A 24,811-nucleotide genomic window follows, 5' to 3' on the forward strand; every position below is an offset into this window, starting at 1 on the left:
ATGTTTGGAAATACAGTAGAAAAGCAATGAACACCCAAGTTTGCTCAGCAGGAAAGCTTGCTGTATTATTCCTATGTTGCCAGTTTTTAACTGTCCTTGACATTAGTTCTCTGCTCAATTGATCTTTACTATATTTAATCTATACCACATATTGTTCTGACATAGAAAGTACAAAGGTCAATGAAAATGACCTCTAATTTAGTACCATGATTCTTGGAAGCAGGGAACTGAATATCTGAACTGACGCTCCCCCTTCAGCCTCTCAGCGTGACTCATCTCTATCAAAAAGTGACCGTTTTTAGTTCATTTACATTTAACTTTGTAGGAGATTTTTTAAAGATAAATGACTGTGTTTTAACATAAAATAAAAAATTTTAGAGAGGACATTCCATACCCTACCTGAGGGTGCTGATAGTTTCTTGGGGTAAAAGCTGTTGTAATCCCACTGTGGCTGTCCATAATTAGAAAAATGTTTATTGTATTGATTGTGTGGGGTAAAAACAATAACAAGCTTATACTCCCCTCGTGCTGAGAGAGCGGAGTATAAACACATTATTGTTTCTACACCCCTCATATAGAAAAATATCTTAGTCATGGACAACCGCTTTAATAAATTGTATGTCAACGTGGCTTTATTTAAAAAAATAATTGGAGTTAAATTGTTTCTCTAAGGTCATAAATGAGTTTTCATTAATTGCCATATCAGAAAAATTATCTGTAAGCCTACGGGCACCTTAAGAGGCAAACATAGAAGCAGTAAGCATCAATCACTGTGTTGTCTGAGCCACCGCCCTCTAGTCCACACAAGCTCCCGATCACTTTCAAAACTAAACAGATACGATAACGCATATGTACACGTACAACAATTGGGTTGCTGTGATACCAATAAACACTGCACATGGGTCCAGGAAAACATGACACAACCGGAACTGTATAATGTACCTTTGCCGCTTCCTGTGCCATCTTGATCAAAGTGCAGACTTCATTCTGGACCCCTGCTAGGATCAACTTTTCAAAGTAGCACTCGTGGGCTTCTGCCAAAAGCATCTTAATGAGGCATCCCAACATGGCAGGACTCATGTCATAACTGGGGGTGTGGGTGAATGTCTCTTTAAGGTAGCTGAGAACACCTGGGAGAAAGAAATAAAGAATAAGCATAAGTTTTCTATAATGTGTATGTGGTCACACATAAAGATTTAGAAAGACATAAAAATTACAAACATCTAAGTAAAACTGCTAGACACAGGTGTACAATGTTGTTTTCAAGCTGTCATTTTAGAGAAAGTTACCTTTTATTTATTTCCAAATTGAACCAGGACTATGCCCACCTGTTTTCTTAAATGGCAGACCAAAACATGTGTCCTAAATAATGCTGGTTTTATTTGTGGTGGTAATTTATGGGGCTGCTTTTCCTAAGAAGTCAACCTCCCTAACGCTGAATAGCTGGGAAGGCCAGAAAACATCCTGTTAATATCTGTATGGAGTGGCCAGGGAAGAAGCTGCTTGTGCCGGGTAGATTGCTGGTTTTGGTGTGGTTGGTTGTGATGGGTAAATATTATTTCTGATCACTCACACTCAGGAGTGCTCATAGCTGCCAAACTTCATACATTAATACTGGGGTTACTAGCGACCACAGAAATACATACTGAACATATATCTAAACATAACTTTTCTTTGGTTATCTTGTACTAATTCTGACCATTCAAATCTACAATTTATATGGAGCCTGTTAGCTCCTTAATCACTTATAAAGGAAATAAATAGTCCTATAGGTAAAGTGTTTAAAAAAAAAAACTACCTTTATCTTTATACGGTATTCAAATGTGTCTTGCCCTGCTTTCAGTCTAAAAATAACAAGAGAGGGGACAATAGACCTCGCTGTGCACTGTAATGCTAATTTGCATGTGTAGAAAAAAAAGATTTCTCTGATTTTAGGGCACAAATGGTACATTTCACCTTCTGTAGTCAGTTGGACATATGTTAAGAAGTGACTGGGAATCTAACAGTTTCCCTATAATTCTGCTGCTTTTTGTTTGGGTACAAGTCCTTCTGTAGCCTTTTTTTGTGCCGGGAGTGGGCCGGCACGGGGTGTTACTGTCCCCGCATCGGCGCACTCGCTGCTGCCAGCGACTTTTCATGTGCTTCTGCATTTTGATGTATCGTGCTGCGAAAATGCAGCGATGGGGCTATCATACACTGGTGCATGAGCACATTCTTCATGAATCTGGCACCCTTCACTGCTCCGACAGATTACACCAAATGAGTCCGGTACGACACATATGTGGCGTGGACAGTTCTTAAAGGGAACCTACCACCACGAAACTACCTATAAAGGTAGATCGGGTGGTAGGTGGATCAATAGGACGTGAGGATAGCCCTTTTAAGGGCTAATCCTCACGTCCCCGCAATGATTTGAAAACTTTTATTGCCCCAATATTAAAATTTTCTTATGCGGCTACTGGGGCGTAGAGTAGCCGCATCTGAGGTTACACGAGGCGGCTACTCCACGCCCCGGTAGCCTCTTTTCTCCTCCTACCAAAAATCTTCGGCGCGCAGCTACGAGGAGCTGCGCGCCCTCGTCCGGCACATCTGCTGTCTGCGCATGCGCAGAACAGCAGGCCCGCGCCTGTGCAGCTCCGACTCCGTAGCAGTGACCGCGCAGGTGCGGGCCTGCTGTTCTGCGCATGTGCAGACAGCAGATGTGCCGGACGAGGGCGCGCAGCTCCTCGTAGCTGTGCGCCGAAGATTTTTGGTAGGAGGAGAAAAGAGGCTACCGGGGCGTGGAGTAGCCGCCTCGTGTAACCTCAGATGCGGCTACTCCACGCCCCAGTAGCCGCATAAGAAAATTTTAATATTGGGGCAATAAAAGTTTTCAAATCATTGCGGGGACGTGAGGATTAGCCCTTAAAAGGGCTATCCTCACGTCCTATTGATCCACCTACCACCCGATCTAACTTTATAAGTAGATTTGTGGTGGTAGGTGCCCTTTAAATACATGTGCAAGCAGTTTGCACATAAAATAATGTGCAAAGTCCAACAGGAAATAGGCACGAGGTCCTTACTATACTATACTATACTATACCATGTGGCCCATGGTATTTTCACAAATAACCCATTCTCCATTACTGACGACAATGAACATGCGTATAAGCCGACACAAGTATAAGCCGATGCCCCTAATTTTACCACAAAAACCTGGGAAAACCTATTGACTCAGGTATAAGCCGAGGGTGGGAAATGCATTGGTCACAGCCTCCCCAGTATATAGCCTGCCGGACCCTGCCCCATAGTATATAGTCAGCACCTGCCCCCCAGTATATAGCCTGCCAGCCCATATGCCCCAGTATATAGCCAGCTGCGGGGGAAACCAGAAAGGTGAGTTTTGATATATTTATTTTTACTCGAGTATAAGCCGAATTTGGGTTTTCAGCACATTTTTTTGTGCTGAAAAACTAGGCTTATACTCGAGTATATATGGTAACTTCAACTTACAGCAGCCTTAGTGTAAGAAGCATGAATATACATTGAACTTCACCCAGTACACATAAGCAATAGAAATAAACAAAGCCTATCTTTACAATAAAACATTAATCTACTCTGAATAAGAATATTGTGTAACAGAATGTTTGGAAACAGTCCCTGATGTCAGGATCGGGGACAGTGACGGTGACACAAGGTAATTGCTGTTTGTCGGAACTCCTCCTGTGAAGTATCCCTGGCCCATGTTACTAATTGTAGCAAAGTAGTAAACTATAATTATGGGACTGGTGCAGGGTGTTATATTTTATTACATTTGCAATTTAAAGTGTATTCTTGTGCAATACCTCATTTAGCAATAACTAAGTTATCCCTGTAACCCTGCAATGTTACTTTTAAAGGGACCCTGTCACCTGGGACCTCATTTTCACTAAAGACAAGTTGCAGAAGCCAATCACACATGCAGTGCAAATATTCCTTTCTGCTTTCTCTAGGTATTTGCATTACAATATAATTGTGTGTTCTAACTTACCTTGCACCCTGAAAAAATCCTGGGGTAGTCACAGGGGTTAGGCTTCAGTTTGGATGCATTTAAAAAAACAACATGTGACTTGTCTGTGTTACTCACTCCTCAGAGCTCCGCCCCCACCTTTGTGCTCCTGTACAGCTCCTTTCTCCTGCCTCTCCACAGAGGTCACAGTCTGGTGAGCTGACATCAGTGGGAGAGGAAGGAGCTGTACAGGAGCCCAAAGATGGGGGCAGCCTGCAGTACAGGCAAGTCACATGTTTTTTGAAATGCATCCAAACCAAAGCCCAACCCCTGTGACTACCCCAGGAGTTTGTCAGGGTGAAAGGTAAGTTATAACACACAATTATATTGTAATGGAAATGTTTATAAAAGGCAGAAAGGCATTTTTGCAATGCAGGTGTGATGGGCTTTTACAACCTGTCTTTGGTGAAAATGAGGTCCCTGGTGAAAGGCTCCCTTTAAGTAGAAGATCAGGAAATATACTGCATATACAGTATATTCAAGGAAGTCCAGATAACTTCCATTGTAAGGGTGCTGTCAAGGATGCGTTTTTAAACGGACTGAAAAATGTTTTTATTTTTACCATGTGTTTGGCTGATTTGTATCCGGTATAACATTTTCTCAGCTGCTTACACTTCCACAAATGAAAAAAAAAACTGATTCAAACCAGCCGAACACATGGTAAACATGCAAAACCGCATGCGTTTTCAGTCCATTTAAAAACCCACCAAGAACGCACTGTGTGACAGCACCCTAAGCATAATGGTGATCTACAATCAATTTAATAGGTTAACATGTTTGTGGCCCTTGTATAACCTACATTCCCCATTATGTAGCTGCTCTCCTAGGGGTACATTCTGCAACACTGAGAGGTCCTCTTGTTATTGACTGCCCCACTCCTTAGGCTATCTTACATGTTCACACAGCCTCCCACACCTTTCAGGTTATTTCAGGTATAGATTGTAAATACACAGTTATCATCCTAGGATTTGTACTGTAACCGGTTGGACTAGCTACTCTTAATCATCTCCTGACAGAAGACTTGCAGGCCCGGCTTTCTTCTTATATACATGGATTGCAGCTATGATCCACTATTTACATAGTGGAACAGTACACTTTTACACATGAATGCACATAAGAAAAACATTCAGTTCACAGGTTCACTTGGGTATTGTAAGAAAAAGCCTATGTTCACTTATCATAAGGAGAGCCTCTCCTGAACATGGGGACACACAGTTACAATGGTTTTCCAGAGCTAAAATATTGATGACCTATCTTTTGGCCTCATCAATTTCAGATCGATAGGGTCCATCAACTGAAAGTATCACTGATCTGCTGTGTGAAGTGTAAGAAGGATTACTGTGATCTATACAGTGCTTACCAAGCATAGCACCATACACTGTATAGTGTACCCGTCTGGTATTGCAGCTCAGCCCGATTCACCTGAATAGGCCATGTCACTGAAGAACATGGCATCACAGGCATGTGGAGAAAAAGTGCTGCTCACCACTGCAGAATGCTGATACTTCAGGATGTTTGGTACCTACTAATCTGATACTACATAACTTTAAGGGATTTTCCCATGAAGACAAGATTCTTAAATATACTCAGGATAACAAAGTAACACATTCTCTAATTCAGTGTTATTAACAAAAATACAACATTTCACAGATATAATTCCAACCTGTCTCTATCGGGTGTTTACAATTTTGGTTGTCCCTGGATACGACCTTCTGACTTTGTGAATAGCTTCTCTTGTCTATACACTGCAGTGCTCTCTGCCTCTAGCCTCTCCCCCTGCATTAAAAGACCAGCTCAGACACAGGCACTTCCTGCGGGCAAGCAGCATGTAGAGATGTCTCTAAAAGCTACAGACAGACAGACAAGGTCTTTAAAGCAGAGCTGACTGTGTGTTTTATTGATTAATTGAACTAGCAGAGAGTGTCACTGTGTTTTATATCCATCTCATGGATCTCACCATCTCTCATCTGTCTTATCTTTCTTTTTCTGTGTCAGATTCTAGTGGAATGTTCAGAAGCTAAAATAAAAGTGTAAATAAACCATGTACCCTGATAATCTAAGTACATTGTCAGCACACAGCATCTCACAACACTAGAGGGATCATGAAGTGTCTGCTAAGAGGGTCCCTGTCCAGACTCTGGAATTTTACACTGATCATCATTGATTCATAGGAGCTAAAACAGCAATAAGTAAGATTGCAAAGTAAGGGGTTAAAAATGATCTTTATGGTTAGGGGAGTAATTTTCAATCTTTGAAACTTTATTTCAATCACTATCAGATCAATATTTTAGTCCCAGAAACCTCTTTAACTGTACTTAGGCCCCTCTACCCTTTTGTGAATGTGATGGTGTGTGTGCTGGCTGGGACATCCTGTCTGAACTCTAAGAAACCCGAACTGAACTCAGCATGTCAGGTGAGTTCCAATTATCGGCATTTGAGCCGAGCGGTCCAGCCAGCGCAAGCTGTGAGATATCTGATTCACTGTCCGGCATCCAGTGGATTCAACTTATTTGGTGTCTCAGGTCCACTAGAGTCAATGCAATAGGAAATGTTATAAGGGGTCTGTATGGGTTGGACTTGCTATTTCTGGGCACATCTGATAAGATCTCTTATTATAAGTTCTAAATCCTTTCTACAGGATAAGAAAGTCATAGATTTGTTTTACTGCATTCGGACGAACGTATGGGGGACGTATGTATGGAACAGAAAGTATAGTGGAAAATTTGATAACTTTTTATCATACAAACAATAACATTTATTTGCAGAAACAGGACAACCAGTTTAAGAATTTATATTATAGAAGCAACATTCTATTTTTTCCCATGAGAAGAAGTCACACAGGGTGTACAATATTACTACAGGATGGCCTGGATTACATCTACAACAGTTGTTAAAGGAAATCTACCATAAGAAATTCATTAAGTGAGGTATTCCCGCTAGTAGCTTCCTTTCTGTCTACTAAGCACAACACTGCCTTTACCTAATCTTTTCCCCCTATCCAACTAAAATCTTTATCTGTCTTTTATGCAAATTAACTTCATAGGCTACTGGGGCATGGAGTAGCCAGCTAGGTATCCCTCATGGTAGGTTTCCTTTAAACACACAGGTCTGATTTGGATTTGATTCTGGAGTGGCACTGGGTGGATTTGATCATGGTATTACACCAATATTTTATTACATTTGGTTTGTCCTCTCAATTTCCCAAATTAAATAAAAACAGCAAAAAGTGCAACAAAACATTAGATATTCCTAAAACATCTCATTGCTGGCACTTGCATCTACAAAGTGGATGGATCACAGAGAATACTTTAGAGAAGTTAATGTTAATCATTAACCATAATAACCTCTCAGCTAAACACACCAAAAGCAATGATGTCACTGGGCTGAAGCCTTCTAGAATGTTACAGAAAAACAGCTATTGAGTGAGGATTAGAGTGCTGGCTATGAAAGGTATACAGGATGCCTGTATGGGATAGATACTTTACAGGTGCAGGTCCTCAACATCAACCCCTTATTAAGCAGCACCTTGGACTCAAGCTTCTTGTGGATGAAACTCAAAGCCTCAATGTCTCAGTTACGGGTCACGTTACATTTTGTATCATTTAATTATATACAAATATTACTGCAGAATAAGAATATAGCTATTGCAGAAAAAATATATACAAAGGAACCATACAGATCTGATATCTGCTGCCAGGCATGTTTACAAGATAGATCATATTACATTACCTGCCGCTTTCTGAAACATGGCCACAGCCTCTTCCAATCCAGTTTTTGTCTGTCGGTTGCTGCGGGTCCCAATTTGTGTGTAGAGGGCGGCCATGTTAAACAAAATACTGGCCTTCTCCAGTGAGATATTTGGTTGGCTCACAGGAACACCAGTAAATGAGTCATACCTGAACACAAAATACATTTAAGATTAATAACAGTTCATCAAAATATTGTATGTAGGTACTCCATGTGACATATGTTTGTTCCTAAATTAGAAAATAGATTCACACAATATTAATCTATTTGCTTGTCTATGAACTGTCTCCTGCTCTCAAAAATCTTTTCAAGGGAGTTCTGTATTGGACTTAGTTCCAATTTGGGGGGCATAAGATCACAGAAGGTGGCAATTCCTTAGGTGACAAGGTTAATAAGTCACTGCCTTAGCTTAAGTTCATGTTAAAGGATATCAGAATCAAGTATGGATAATCTACGGACTGTGACTGTGGTAATCTTCTTTTTGTTGTTCTATTTGTTATCCATGGCCTCCTTCCTTCTAAAATCAACTTTTAAAATTATGTTGATGAGCCTAAAAGGCTACTGGGGCGTTTCCCTGAGGCCTTCAATGCTGATTCACAGGCTGTTACGGTGTGGAATTGGCTCGTTCCCCTCCCACTGTGTGCTGAAACTTCCTGTGCTGCAGTGGGATTACATCAGGCAGAGGGAGGGGGGAGACAGTCTAACAGCCTGTGAATCTGCAGCAAGGAGAGGCTCTAGAAACTGCCCCCTGTTGCCTTTCAAGCTCATTAGCATAAAAGTTCAATTTAGAAGGAAGGAGGCCATGAATAAGAAATATAAGAAGATCCCCACAGTCACATTTCCTGGATCTATAAGTAGGTGGTGCCCTTGGTGTATTCATGCTTGATTTTGATGGAATATTTCCTTTAAAATGTATATGTTTAAATAGTAAGAATATTATTTGATCCTATTGAATTTATAGGCCAAATTCCCTATAATTATTGAATGAATATGCCATTTTTTTCTCCTTATTTATTAAGAATTCAACAAGATAATTAAGCTCTCCACCCTAGTCATTCATCTTGAAGTTCATAGACGGCCTGTGGGTTCATGAAAGGCTTAGTCAACTATATAATCTATGAATCAAAATACAACCTGTCATTAATTTTAAGTCTTCCTTTTATTTTGTGCACTCAGCATACGCGGTTAAGTGGAGGAGGAACAGAAGCTTTCATTTGTGGCCATGTTTGCACTCATACATGGCCGCACTGCTAATTGTTTAAGGCTGCACAAACAGTGACCACTTTTCACTACTTCACAATGATTCTTGTTACTCACAAATGGCTTCATATAATAAATATATATTGTATGTTTATATCACTATATTAATACTAACTTTCTATAACTGGGGTATATTTGAAGGGACACGGATCTCAGTCTCCATTCTTAGCAATTTTTATATTGGAGTGGAGGTGTTCTTTAATGGGTTGAACAAGAAAAAAAATGCATGTTATATTTTTATTGTAAAAGTAAAATTCTGTGATTGTTTGCTTAATGAAATACTGTGACAATTTTTTTTGTAATTTTGTTCAATTATTTTTGCATATTGTGAATGGCAAATTCTTCAATTCCTTTTAAAATCCCTGATTTAAATCTGCTACAAAATCTACAGCTAAAACTTTTGCATCTTTAAAAATGATGTATTTTCGGTGCAGAGTTTGTGGCATACTTTTGCTCAACCTAAAGAAACTACAGGCAGTTTGTTCTTAAGTTGAATTTGTATGTAAGTCGGAACTGTATACTTTATTATTGTAACCCAGTCAAATTTTTTTGGTCTCTGTTACAATTGGATTTTAAATATATTGGATTCTCATAAGAACCAAGATTAACAATACATTGCAGACCACTTTGATACTTGTTATAGCTGTTTATTGTAGCCCAAGACTAAAGTACAGTAAATTAGCAACATCCAGAGGTCCGTTTGTAACTAGGCGTCGTCTGTAAGTCAGTTGTTCTTAAGTAGACCACCTGTACATAGTTTTCTAACCTTGATTCTTAAAATAAATTCTGTAATATTAACATGTCAATTATGTAACACTGTAAGGTAAGGGCAAATCTCAAGGACTGGGTGGTTATTAATGCATCAATGATCCCAAACCCTACTGCCATCTTTTATTGGTTCCCTCCCATCACAAAATTATTTTGAGAACTGGTTTAATTCCTAGCAATGTTGTATTGTGACATGTACCTATGACACAATGGAAGACAATTATGGAAATTAAAGATGTTCTCATCTAATATCCTGCTGGCTCAAGCATCTTCTAATATTCAACAGGAGAACAGCCATTTTCACCATCGCAACAGTGATCAGATGAGAATTGTAAAGATATTTGTCTGCACAAACAGGCGTGTTCTGACAACACAAACACTGTCTCCAGTTACATATTATGTACAAATCTCCTGAAGGGAAAATAGTTAAGAAGAGAGGAATATAAAGTCCCGTGATGGTCTATTTCCTACCTTATATACTTCCATTCCATGTTCTCTCACATTCTCACACATTATAATATTTATTTTCCTTACCATGTGAACAGTATCCCCATATTTCTGCTGGAAGGAAAGAAACGATTTTCCAGAAATCCAAGCTGCTGGAAATAACTCAGCAACATCTCGATTCCCGCTTCATCTCGGCTAGGTGTTCGGCATGCCTATGAATAAAATGTAGTAGTAAGGCACTGTTAGTCATTTATACACCCCGACCCTGATAAAGGAGAGTCTACCACTAAAGAAGATGACAGCAAGTACTATCAATGATGGCTGAGCAGTAAGTATTACACCACAACCTAAATTACCCTCTGATAGTATAAACATTTCACCTATGGTTCTATATGGCGCAGATAGAAAACTTTCAACTGTTTTTATCAGTATGTGCCCACAGGTATGTTTTTGTTCTGTGACACTGAACCATAGCTACAGTGGTATCTGCCAAAGCATAATAGTTTGTTGAGCATTGTAGCCCTTGATTTCTAGTTCCTATGTAGAATAATCACCTTTCACCAGTCCAGCTGAAGGATAAAGAAGAGGGACGGCAGCTATAAACCTCACTACAGTAAAAGTGCACAAAATTCTAAGAGTTACTGAATTGAGTCAATGTGACATGAAGGTCTTACTTTGGTTAAAGCTGGCTTTTAGATTCGGGATCTGTAAGAGGGGAAATGTCTGATAAGTTTCCTGATAATGCTATTTACTAAATGAATTTCTAGGTGAAAGTTGACTAATACTTGTAAAGGAATAACTCCTAATAGAAGCTGGAAAAAGAAAGCTGGTTCTCTTCAGACTATAGCGAAAAGATCTCTGAAATAAGGTGAATACTTTATGTTTACAACCAGTTACAGAAACTGCCAAATGGGGAAGCTGTGGAGAGCACCAGAGGTAAGTACTGAGTCTAATTTATGCCTCATTCCCACGGCTGTGTGCCTGCCCAGACTGGAGGAGGAGCAGGAGGCAGGGAGAGGTGAGTGCTCTTCACCGCTCCCCCCTCCATAGGCAGAGGTGCGGCCACGCTGCAAATCTGCCGAAGTATAGGACAACACCTGAAACGGTCACGGTGCTGTTATGCAACATATGCTCATCGCACCGTGATTGGGAGCCATAGAGGTCTATGGGGGCTGTTATCTTGTCGCAAATTAAGCACCGATCACTGCCCCAAATACGGCCATGTGAATGAGTCCTTAACCTGTGGGGACATTTAATTCCTGAAGGGAGGCTGCTGCTGGACATTTCATCACTGACGGAAGGCTGTTGCTGGGCATTACATTACTGATGGGAGGTTACTCCTGGACATTCAATTACTGAAGGGGGGCTGCTGGACATTTCATTGATGAGGGGAGGCTGCTTCTGGACATTTCATTAGTGAGGGGAGGCAATTGGGAATTTAATTACTGAGTGGAGAATGGTGCACATTTCATGAATGAGGGGAGTCTGCGGATGGACATTTCATGAATGAGTGGATGCGGCTGGATAATATATTAATATGTGGGGCTGCTGGACAGTATATACATGGCATATAATTTTAGTGCTGTGTGTGGCATTTATTTGTATTATCGATTGCAATCTGTGGAATGGGGGTGGTAGTGAGAGTTTTGGTGTATGAGGCCCTGATCCAAAGTTCGGACTGGGTCCCTCTGGTATCTTGTTACGCCACTCTACCTGTCTTAGGTCCATAAGGTCTGCCAGCTCATTCTCATAATCCGCTCCATCTTCACTGTAATGTTCCAGTATAAAGTCCTACAAAAGAAAAATATATTTTACTGGAGAGGCCATATGTTGCTCACAAAGAGATATTTCTTGGGGATTTACTGATATCAGTATACACAGAGTTAATGGTTAATGACCATTCTCAGAAACATTTCCCCTGAATTAGAATAGTGAGAAAAAGGACTCTGCGTTCTATAAATCATTAACTAACCTGGCATTTTTATGACTTTGCAGTGTTTGACCAATTTGTCACCCTTTCAGTTTACCATCTTTACAACATTGCGATAGATTAAAATCTAGGTCACATTGTTAAACGAGATCAGATAGTACTAATGGAGGTGTGTTCTGCAAGGAATCACCCCAAATATTATAATATTAAATACATAGATTCTAATGATAAATGACTATCTGATATGCTTTCCCAGTACTAACCTGACTGGACAATAGAAGTTGCAGCAATCCTTAGGCACCACTCACACATATGTACCATAGAGGTCTATTCTGGTGACTGGATATCTGCCGATCACACGGCTGAATCTTACACTGAGCAGCTAATGCAGTGATATGAGCAAAAGCAGCAATAAAACTGAGTAAAATTATAAAGTAATGGGTTAAAAGTTATCTTTTAACATCACTAGGGAATTAAGATTTAAGAAAGTTCTTTCATGGGCAAACCCCTTAAAGGAAATATACCATTTAATTTCATGCATTATGAACCGAACAAACCTTCAGAATGCTCTAGCTACATTGATGCAGAATCATATCTTGTTTAATCCCTGAGCGGAGTGGTTTTGCTGAAAAAATTATTAGAAAATTATGATCATGAGCTTCTCCTCTCACAAGTATGCACTGCTTCAGAGAATGATGTAATCACTGTGTTGTGCCTGACAGGCAGAAGTAATCAATCGCTGCACCATCCCCCAGCTGCTGTCTATGACTCATCCAGCTCAGGTTGATTAGACCGGTTTGGCCAGTTCAGGAAGCTCCTTGTATTCTGTTTATGAATGCAGGCTGAATCCAACCCAGCTTTCCCAGGGTTCTGAATGTAATAATTGTTTTTTTTTCTTCAGAAAAACACTCTTCTCAGGAATTAAACAAGATATGCTTGCATCAGTGTAGCCACAGCATTGTCAAGTTAACGTATGTTTGGTTCATAATGCGTGAAATCAAACTAAAAGTTTTGGTTTTGGGAGGAGTTTATGCTTCGTGAAAGAAAATAACTAATCATTATTTATAACAGCTAATATGTGTAGATGAGAAGCTCCCCAAAGAAATCCTGGGTGTATTTTGTATTAGTCACTGATCCATCTTTGACTGATAGTTTTGGGGAAAAGTAAAGGGTGTTGCCTGCTGGATATCTGCTCCACGTTCCTTGCATAAGGTTTCCTCATGCAGTCTGAAAGGGAGGGTCAGCCTGATCCAGGGCACGATAATCATGACGGAGGCAGCTCTCAGGTCTCCTTGCAATTAATGAATGAGTCTACACTTACAGTTCTATAAATAGACCACATTCATCATCCTAAGTATAGAAACTTCTGATTCTGCCTATTCTTCAGTTGCAGTAATAGTAGTTTCAGCTCCTGGAGAAATATTAGTAGGATGATTTGTGAGTGGTGGCTAATTGTCATGATTCCATAGAAAGACTTCTGGCGTCTAAAGTTTCTGAACTTGATTTTCTAACAGCAGACAATGTGGTTGTGTCAATTGACTATGCAAATGGCTGATTTCCCTTGCATGGATCCAACTAGCTTTTATATGCAATTAAAAAGAAAAAGAAAGTATACCCTACAATACCAGTTTTACATATCAGGACGTAATTAGAAAACAAGTGGACTGTAAAAATTCTCAAATTAGGTAAATATAACCTCGGATGAACACATGTCATTATTGAAAACAACAAAAACAGGCCAAAAAGCTGCTTCCACATGACTTTTCATTAATAAACTATAAATAATACAATACACACAAAAATTCTTCACATATCCCAATAATCAGACATTTTTTTCATGTTTTCATACATAAAACTATGAACTTAAAAAAAATAAGTGTCAGTCAAAGTTAATTTGACTCCAATACCATAAAAGCCAAGGTTTCTGCAGCTATACATTTCATATACAGCCTCTATCGTACACACTATAATTGCTTTATTCCTTAGTATACAAAGAACAGATTTTCAGTTACCTTGAAAGCAGTTGTGAAGTCAACATCTTTCGTCTCTTTAAGACCAAGAGGAATGAGAGGAATGCTGGCAGTCTGCCTAAAATATATAATGTATAAGGAGTCAATAAAGGAGGGCACATATCCTATAGCAACACAGCAGTGAGAGAGTATTGTTCTGTCAAAGCATTATGGGCATAGAGCAAAAGACTGAATAGATCCTCACCACAGCAGTCATTCAGAATCATCTATTCTTGGTATTACATACACTCCAATACACTCTTTCCATCAGAATCCAGAATTGGAAAACTTTATTTAACAATAATCTCCCTAAGCAAGCTTCTATTGGAGATGTTATCCATAAGAAGTTGTTTTTAAGGAAGTACATTGTTACACACATAGTACTTAAAAAGTTTGTTTAGACTAATAAAATGCATTCTTCCACAGACTGTAACATAACGTTTAATAGGTAATGGCTTCTGAGCTCAGCCACTTGTACTGTATCTACCCTGTAATTAAGCTATGCCCAGTCATATGTGGCAGCACACCTATGCATTAAGGTATACTATGAAATCAAAAAGGGGTAATAGAGGAAGGGGCCTATTGCACCTTGCTTTATCCATCTTATAGGTTCTGGCGCCAGGAGACACCTGGAACAGCTCAGATCAGTGCTGAAAAGCTGATCACAAAACAAGGGTGGTCCTAAATTGAAGGGAACCCATCACCAAGTTTTAGCCCACTAAACTACAAGCCCCCTCAGGTATTGTATGACATGTCCTTTCTAGAATTCCTTGCTTTATGTGAAATCTTGCCCTGTAAACCTATATAAAATCTCCCCTAACATCAAGCAAATTTGACTCTTCTTGCCACATTTTTACAAGTTTAGTGGTTGCGTGTCACTTCAGACACCCCTATCTTCTGTTCTATAGTACCAAGATACATACTTTTTATGTCATATTAAAGATAAAGATCTCATCTTTATGATAGCCTTGGCTAGGCTTATGGCTTTGTGAGCTGCCTTATGTCCAGTTATGTAGCTCACAGAACCGTAAGCTGGGATTCTTATCTTTAATATGACACAAAAAGCTTGTAAGCTTGTTGTATAGAACCAAATATATGGGCTTCTAAAGTGACACTCACCCTGAAACCACTAAACTTGACTCATCTCGTGTGAAAATAGGATGAGAAGAGTTATATTTGCCTGGTTTGGTGAGATTTTTTTTTATAGGAAAACTTGTAAGATTTTACATAAAAGAGGAAATTTAGAAAGGACATTTTATAATCCACTTGTGTGAACTGGTAGTTTAGTGTGGACTGGATCCCTCTAATGACTAGTCCATATTTCCTAACAAAAGTCGACATGTCTTTTCACCTGTGTTATTATAATAACAGGCTGAAACCAACCGAAAAAACTATTCAGCAGTACAAAATACTACAAGTGATGCGTATTGTGACAGCTGTTATGTGTCCTCATTTTGCTGATTCTGCTTCTTCCTGATGGGCCTGAATGTTGTAAGTAAGAGGGAGGCAGGGAGTGTTCACTAAAAATAAGTGACTACGAGTGATTGAAACCAGGTCATGTGCACTTAGTAATCTACTATTAGCTCATTGGTGCTATACACACCCAGCAGTCAGGAAACATCTCCGCGTTCTATAGTCATTACTAATCTAGAGCTATAAACAGATAGCATTTCATATCAGTAACCTCTATCTGGGGTATCAGTCAGAATCAGAATAAAGCATTGTAAAACATAACAAGTGAATGTCATCATTTCACATTACCTCTAAAGAGCTGCATAGCTTAGCTTTGAATTCCTTTAGCATGTGCATTTTTTATTTTAAAAAACAAGCTTTATTATTATTATTTTTTAAAGGGTTTGCTACCTTAGGACAAGTTGGGACAATGCCACAACCATTAGCTGTTCAGATTCTCCCACCAATATGAGTTGGTTTGGCTGAGATTAATCTAATGTTTATATAATAATAATCTTTATTTAAATAGCACCATCATATTCCGTAGCATGGGGGACATAAACAAATAAAATAAGACAATCCAGAGAATAAACATGGTTATATGGAACAATAGGGTGAGCATCTGCTCACAAGAGTTTACAGTTTATAATACTTCATTCTCTCTATACCTACTCCTGTGGTTTTAGGCTTCAATACTAAAATGTGATGTCCTGTGCTTTCAGCCACGATTCCAAGTCATAGAAGTGTGACTGCAAAACAGCTAACATAGTAGCTCTTATCGAGCAAGAAATTCTCATTCTCTCCTCAGAGACACTCAAAATAGCCTGGGTCAATACCGCAACTTAAGCACTATTAACAGGAATGCAAGATATGCCTTTCTGGTAAACAAAGGCAGAGCTGGAGTGGAACAATGGCTGAAGTTCTCACACCAGAGGTCAATCTGCTCTTTAGAAAAATGTGAGGCCATATACAATTGTTGGAGTTTTACCAATGCAATAATAGCTAAATGCAATGATGGATCTTACTCTGTGTGCTGGTACACCTCCACTGATATATTCAGACGTTCCAGCTCCTCCTTGAGAACTTGTAGATCAGCGTTGACATAACTTAGCTCCAGCAGAACCTGCTCTCTGACTTTGCTATTGTTGGTGGCCCTAAAGAGGCAGCAAATAATAAAACATTGTTAGGTGTAAGATGTCTTGTGAAGAACATTCTTTAAATGAAGGCTATGAAATAGATGCTTAGAATTATATAATTATATTAGAATTATATATCCTCCTTTCAAATTCAGGTTAAGAGCGCATGTATATGTTTATATGAATTTTTATTGGAATGAAAAAGTAGCATCAGACATTTCGACTGCGGCTGAAATTAAACAGACCAGCGGTACAACCTAAAGTTACTGGGCCCAAAGCCATTATAACAGGTTCCACCCTTAAAGGGAATCTGTCACCATGGACCTAATTTTCACTAAAGACAGGTTGCAGAAGCCCAATACACCTGCACTGCAAATATGTCTTTTTGCCTTTTCTAAGCATTTACATTACAATATAATTGTGTGTTATATAGTGCATGGGATTGGCTTTGGCATTTCAAAAAACAACTTGTCTGTGCTTGTCTGCAGAATGGTCACCTCTTGGCCCCCACCTTTGTGCTCCTGTACAGCTCCTCCCTCCCCCCACAGATGTCAGCTCACCACTGCTGTGAGCTATGAAGAAGGAGGGAGGAGTTGTACAGGAGCACAAAGGTGGGGGATGAGAGCTGAGCAGACTGCAGTAGAGACAAGTCTCATGTTGTTTTTTTAAATGCATCCAAATCAAAGCCCAACCCCTAGGACTACACAGAGTATTCTGTCAGTGTGCAAGGTAAGTTATAACACAAAATTATATTGTAATGGTTCCCTATAAGTTGACTAATAAATCCATAAACTAATCCATAAACTAATATTGACGATGATATTACCTTCCCACCATGTGCACTGGCTTCACATTATACTGCTCCTATCAGCTTCTTGGGCCATTATTTAAAGCAATATTCTCTGTATTTTACAAGGCAGTTGGGAAATAATAAAAAAATAATCCAGCAGCCAACATGGAAGCATTGTTCAGCTGCTCAATAGTGGGTATGCTAGTCACTAAGACTGTGAACAAAACAGCATCTCTTTTATGGGCCATGTAAGAGGGTTGAGAAGATATTGAAAAGCCAAGACAGCTAAGCCATATTATTCCAAATATTCTACACATATTATACACATTCTGCAGATTTTTTAGGGAACACATTCCCAAAGATGTAGATTAAAGGCTCACTATGTAAGATCTGATTATATCACTATTCACTGCTGACATAGGCTCTAAAGCAGTGGTTCTTAACTGGAGTTCTATCAAACCTTAGGGGTAGGGTGAGTCCGTCTCTGGGTTTTGGGGGAGCCTCCGCCAGGGAGGTCAAGACACACACATATATATCACTAAAGAAGGGTTCGGTATCTGGTACTACTAGGCAATTGAAATGCTACTTTTGGATTACATCAGACACATTTCTGTTAAAGGGAACCTGTCATAAAATTGAAGCTATATGATGGTCACATGATTTCTCACTTCAGTATTGCATATATATTGAAGTCTTATGCAGGAAATTATGGGATATGTTTCACATGGGGGTAACCTTCCCAGTAACATGCAGCACATTCCGTGTTCATACAGGCAAACATGAAGCCAATAAACAAGCCATTTCTGCCTGTGTAAACAGTGCATTCAACAACAAACAAGAATTAGCTTGTTTGTCAGCTGATTTCTAACATGTTTTCATCAGACAATGGCCCACATTTATCAAAAACAGTGTAATCTGCACTATGTGCAATTTGCTTGAAAAGTGCACAGAATGCGCAAAATTCATGAATTGTAGTGCATGTTCTTCATGAATCTGGTGCTCCCTGCACTGCTCCGACAGAGGGCACCAGCTATTATTTGGTGCATCTTTAACATAAAGCGTGCAACACAGTTCTGTTGGACATTGCATGATAAATGTGGCGCACGGTCTGACTGTGCACCGGAACACACCTTTCAGCGCAGAATTTTGTGTTGCATCGGGAATAGTGCAGCCGCAACACAAATGAATTGCAGACACTTTATAAATACATGTGTGAGCATACATGAATTATTTTATGATTAACAAAAATTCTAATTACAAATTCATAATAACCATAAAAGGTGGCGACTTGAATACACAGCAAATACACAGCAAATGATGGTGGGCAGCAAACACAATTAATTTACTAAAAAAGTGCAATTCACTTGACACGTGGCAGCTTATAGTCCAACAATAAAGTGCAAGTGCTACAACTCAATCCATAAAGTGCAATATGGAATATAGCTACAAGCGTAGGCACACACTACAGAGACACGCTGCCCAGCACCAGTCTCGATATGTATTTTGGTCAGAGACCCTTGACAAAAGTCTCTGACTGAAATACGTGTCGGGGCTGGGCAAAGTGTCTCTGTAGCTTGTGCCTATGCTTGAAGGTACATTCCATGTTGCACTTCATGGTTGGACTCGTAGAATCTGCATCATATCCATTAAGCTGCTACGTGTCAGGTGAATTGCACTAAGTAGCATGTTGTTATTTAATTTGGTTTTGCTTATATGAGAGGCCCCTTAGAGTTATAGAGCCTTCTATTACTACACGGTGTAGCATATAGCACAATCATTTATCTTTATCACTCTTTTTAGTTACATTTTGGTGTATTTCTTGACTGTGAGAGCATTATAAGACTGAATATTTGCTCATCTAAAAGGCCCTCTAGCGTGGCCAATCACAGCTTGACCCAGACTCTACCTGCACTTACTGGTGCATCAACTGTTGCATGCAGCTATGGCTAGAAATAAAAATAATAATCTTTAACCAGAAAGTGGCCTGGAAAATGTTCATAATTTCATGCTGTAAGGATGCACCTTAGGAACAGGTTTGAGCATTCGGTAACTGCAAAAAAAGAGCTCTCATTTCTTTGTAAGTTTGTATGCAGTCCCCCGCCTGTTTAGACTCATAACAATACCTGACATGCCGCAGGTTTGTTGCTACTGTAAATTGCTGTTTGTTAGGCAATTTCGCTAACCATTGCTTTTTCAGGGCTTCTAACAGATGAGGTGAATAGCAGAAGTCCAACATGGACAGTCTTTACTCTTTCATGTGTATTTTAATTGCACTTACAATCATATCCCAGTATATTGTGAACTTACCACAGGATACTCACAATCAGACCCTAATGAGATTGTATGACAAGTAGCAGATTGCAGCTTACTGAAAATTTCTCAATTACTCAAGAATAAATATGTTCTCAGGTGAGAACAAAAGTCTTATCCTGTGTGAAATACTGTATCAAGCAGAGATGGAAAATCTAGGTATCTCTACAAATTTGGATACAGCACCATCTGTCAAACCAAGGAGACAATTTGCGGGGATTGAAAGGCAGGAGGGACTCTGCTAAATCATTTTCATCTCATACAGTATAAAAGTTAATAGCACCCTCATTTTATACCATTTAACAACACTGTGCTTTATCTGTAAGAAACTGCACAATAGATTCCTTATCTTTAGAATAATCTGTTCCTTCTAACAATGAGCTGAAATAAGAGATGACTAAACATTCTATGGTTGAGTTCAAAAAAGCCATCATGGGGACTGGGGGATGGAAGGCTATTGTCTTTCTTTCGGTTGCAAACCCTAGACCACCAAGGCAGATCTATGTAAATCACAATGACCAGCGTTTCAATGTTGACTTTTCAATGGCCTCCCTACTGTAAGGGAGATTTTAAACTACCAATAGTGAATGACATCTCTGCCTCTAATGTGGAACAGAAAGTCCCATCTTGTCTTGTGAGTTACCTGATTTATCTGCTATTGAAATAGTGCCAGCAAGCAAAGCCACAAGTCAGAGTACACAGAATTTACCTACTGAAGTTTTCAATACTGGGTAGCAGGTATAGAATACAGAAATATCTAAAATATGAATGCATTTTATATTTATCAACCTAAATGAGTTCTTCATATATGATGTATTTGGTCTTATGCCAACGCTCACCATCTGTTAAATCCAACACATGTACACCTGGGGACAACCTGTAACTGTGCCTGTAACCTGTAATAGTGGAATATTATCACAAGACAACACATCTAGATTTAATTTATAGTAGACTGATTCAAAGGTTTACAGTTAATGATATTTTTAATATAGCTGAAACATTACTAGCGATTGCTGGCATGGTGCCCTACACAGAGTCATGGTAAGGCCTCTGCAGGGAGAGGGCTGGTAACCTGTGCTTGAACCGTTGCTACAATCAATGCGCTGTCTCGCTGTGTTCATTAGTACGCTGCATCTGTTGGGAATCTGCTCTGGGAAATCTAAGATCACCGAAGCCGACAGAACAAAGGCTTCTTTTTGTACAGAGAGATGGGAACATACCGCAGGAGGTTCTCAGCCCCGGCTCTCATCCGCATCGCTTTCAGGATCTGATTGTTCAGCCCGGCCCTTTGATTTTGTAATTTGCTACGACCAGTCTGTGCGATGGCTTTGCCCTGTGAATAATAAAGCAAATGTATATTTGTCAAATATGCATCATGCAGGAGATAAGTTAAAGATTTGTTTCAAAAATTGCAACAATGCTGTGACACCTATGTAACCCCTGAGCCTGGCAACATTCAACATGTCCTAATTTCTGAGCTGCACCTGTACTTTCTGTGTGAAACATTAGGCTCCGTTGTGCCTGTTGCTTTTTCCTTTTATAACATAACATTGGCCGCAGCTCTAAAAGCTCGACTGAGGTTCAGTACATGCAAGTCTTTGGGAACTGATGGTAAAGGTTAGGACTCCTGTTTACCATCAGTATTAGGCTACCTGTACATTTTATTTTATAATAATAATTCCTTTATTTATATAGCGCACACAGATTACGCAGCGCTGCACAGAGCTTGCCAATTCAGTCCCTGTCTCCAATGGGGCTTACATCTAATCAACCTACTAGTATGTTTTGGAGTGTGGGAGGAAACCGGAGGACCTTGAGGAAACCCAAGCAAAAACAGAGAGAACATACAAACTCTTTGCAGATAATGAAGCTTTATTTATACATTTTTAAAATATTTCTTTCTTAGAAAATTTTAATTTTCTATAACAAAAATGGCTGATCACATGGTCTTTACACAAGCCATTTAGCAAAATTAGCACAAGCAAAATTCGTTTTATCCCTTAAAATCACACATTAAGAATCACACTGTGACTATCATAGTTTTCATATGGCCCATAGCATAGCAACAGAAAGTACCATGGTTTTGACAAACCGTCCAAAGGATGCCCACAAATGGTTATATAGCTATATCCCCAACATAACTCCATATAGTGAGAAACTATCTTGACCACAACTTAAAAAGTTGATTTTGCCTTATGTATGTTTCTTATGTGCTCAGAAGCATATACTGCCATCAATTTTACTGAACAATACAAACAGAATGCAGTCTATGGCCCTTCCCTTTTGATCACTTAATAGATACACATTTATTGTGCCTGCAGTGCATTTATATGGATATCCCAGCACATTAAGGTCATTTTTCATTGTCCCAGTAACTAAGTTTAAACATCTCAGGATCTGAGTCACTCTTTAGTGAAAGGCGACCACAAAGCGTAGGATTTGTTATTCGAGTGGATGATGTCACGAGACAAAGAGGTGTCCGCAGGAGGCAGGGAACAACCCATTGCTCAGTGACAGTCATTTTACGCACAGAACATCCTGCATTTGGCCTTTATTTCAAAGAGCAGTAAATAGGGCTGTTAAGGCGATTTATCTGGGAAAAGCTAGCAGCTGAGGTGTCATTGTTTGAATGAGGCGACTGGGGGAGTAATTTGTCAGCACTTGAAAATTTGTGACTACTTGACAAATCAGCAACAGCGACTTACTAAATATTTTAACCCTTAGTTATGTTTTATTGGTTTTTATGTTTACGCCCATTTCATGCAACTTTGAACAATAAAATGAGAAAGTGGCCAGTTTCCCCAAATGTAACCCTGCTTACAAGCACTCTCAATTATTATTGTATCTAAATGCTTTTGTTTGCATGGAGCTTTAGTTACACGGTGTGCAACTGATAACTCAATAATACAATCCATTATCCAAAGATTATCCAAAGATAAAATCATGCGAGCAGACCACCTGGTAGGCTATTTAATACTGATGCTGGCACATACTTTAGTTAGGCACGGCGATCTTTAGTTTAGATAAAAAAATGTTTTACTTACATATGAAAATATCCCTCCGGTGCTACCCCTACGTCATCTTCGGAAGGGAGATGCCTTCCGATCTTTAATTATTCCCGCCTCCTTCATTGTAGCCGTCCTCCTTCGGGTGCCGAGAGCCGTGACGTCACCAAGCTCTCGGCACCTATCCCTGTCCGGCTGTGTGAGAGTTAGTATCTGCGCATGCGCGATAGGTGCCGAGAGCTTGGTGACGTCACGGCTCTCGGCACCCGAAGGAGGACGGCTACAATGAAGGAGGCGTGAATAATTAAAGATCGGAAGGCATCTCCCTTCCGAAGATGACGTAGGGGTAGCACCGGAGGGCTATTTACATATGTAAGTAAAACTTTTTTTTATCTAAACTAACGATCGCCGTGCCTAACTAAAGTATGTGCCGGCATCAGTATTAAATAGCCTACCAGGTGGTCTGCTCGCATGATTTTATCATGCGAGCAGTGGTAGGTTTCCTTTAAGTAAACTGCTTACTCTTTATACTGATGCTCATATCCAACATATCAAAAACATATGATATAATACTGGCCCACTATATATACTAATAAACCTAAATGTTATTGGAAGATACCAATGGAGTATGGCCAACTTGTTCTAACGTGGTATTATGCAATATATAACATTCAGGTTTCTTAATGCCTACATCATTACAGAGGGTGGCACAAGTCCTACATTTTGAAAGCATTGTGACATGCCAGGAAAGTTTATACACATTAAACAGAAGGGTTCAGTAGAAGCAGCTGTAATATAAGAAGCTTGGAGTGCATAATATTGAGTCCTGGTGAAATATGCATTTTAGTTCTTACCCAGTTATTGATATAGTCATTACTCACAGTGAGGGCTTGCTATGAAAAGAGCATGCCCTCTTCGAGTTGGTGAACAATAGCTGGCAGGAGCCGCAAAAACTGAATTCATGCTTGGAATGCAGAATCATATATTATAGGAAATGAGTGTCAACCAGTCCTGCTCCAAGCCAACATATTAGCAAACACCAATAGATAAAGAACTTTTTAGCCCAAATGGGAAACATGTGAACCAGTTTGGCACAAATAAAGATCAAGCTGGAAAGATAGATAGAGAAGGGGGTGCAGACCCTAGACTTACCCACAACCTCTGTCACCTAGCTAACAAGCCTTGCAAACCCTAATGGTTAGGGACTTCTGGTCGACATTCCCTTCACTGACTAAGTGCTTAGGTAGTAGGATCAAACACAAAGAGACAAACAACAGCTAAGACAGACAAGCGAAGTCAGACAGAAGCGGGTCAAATCCAAGATAACGCCAAAGCCCAGAAGAGAATTACGAGGAGAATGGTCAAATAACAAAGCACAGGTCAGATACATAGTATAGCACAGCAATAGCAAAAACAAATAGGGAAAGGTATCCGGAAACTAGTAAAACCATCAAGCTGTAATGGAACTGAACAGATATTTATAGGAGTTTCTGGTCGCCGCCCCCGAGTTGCAAAAGAACTGGGTGGGGTTCAATCAGTCCCAATATAGCAGCAACCTTAGCCACAATTCACACACACAAAACACAGAGGTGATCGGATCTGAGAAACTTAGAGGGTGGTGGATGGTTGTCCTCCAAAATGCAAGACGGAGGAATAAAGGGACAAATACAAAGTGCTGCCCTGGTGTAGTATTTAAAAATAATTAGTGATGATGGCAAACGTGGGAGTAAGTATTACTCTCACTATGCTGTGCAGGTATAAGCGCATACAGCTGTGAATTCAGGTGGCAGCTGGTGTTATACTATAGGCAAGTCCTCGACCCAGAGGGTGGGATGACAAGTGTATGATATGCTGGTGGGCCCAATAAAAAGTATGCGTTCCTGAGCCGAAAAACGCTTTGCCATCAATAAAATCTTCTCTCAATTCTTTC

At 39.7% G+C, this 24,811-nt stretch overlaps 1 protein-coding gene across 1 annotated transcript in view; it reads right to left on the reverse strand.

The window, feature by feature from the left end:
- Positions 1-24,811, reverse strand: part of RHPN2 (rhophilin Rho GTPase binding protein 2) — a 42,905-nt gene that overhangs the window by 8,138 nt on the left and 9,956 nt on the right. The window contains exons 2-8 of the mRNA XM_072117235.1: positions 21,097-21,209; positions 16,666-16,794; positions 14,192-14,267; positions 11,963-12,040; positions 10,337-10,461; positions 7,757-7,923; positions 943-1,130 (exon numbers count right to left, since the gene is read on the reverse strand). Coding sequence (XP_071973336.1) covers positions 943-1,130; positions 7,757-7,923; positions 10,337-10,461; positions 11,963-12,040; positions 14,192-14,267; positions 16,666-16,794; positions 21,097-21,209 — 876 coding nt within the window. The remainder of the gene's footprint in view (positions 1-942; positions 1,131-7,756; positions 7,924-10,336; positions 10,462-11,962; positions 12,041-14,191; positions 14,268-16,665; positions 16,795-21,096; positions 21,210-24,811) is intronic.

Source organism: Engystomops pustulosus, chromosome 7, assembly GCF_040894005.1.
Source record: "Engystomops pustulosus chromosome 7, aEngPut4.maternal, whole genome shotgun sequence".
NCBI lineage: Eukaryota > Metazoa > Chordata > Amphibia > Anura > Leptodactylidae > Engystomops > Engystomops pustulosus.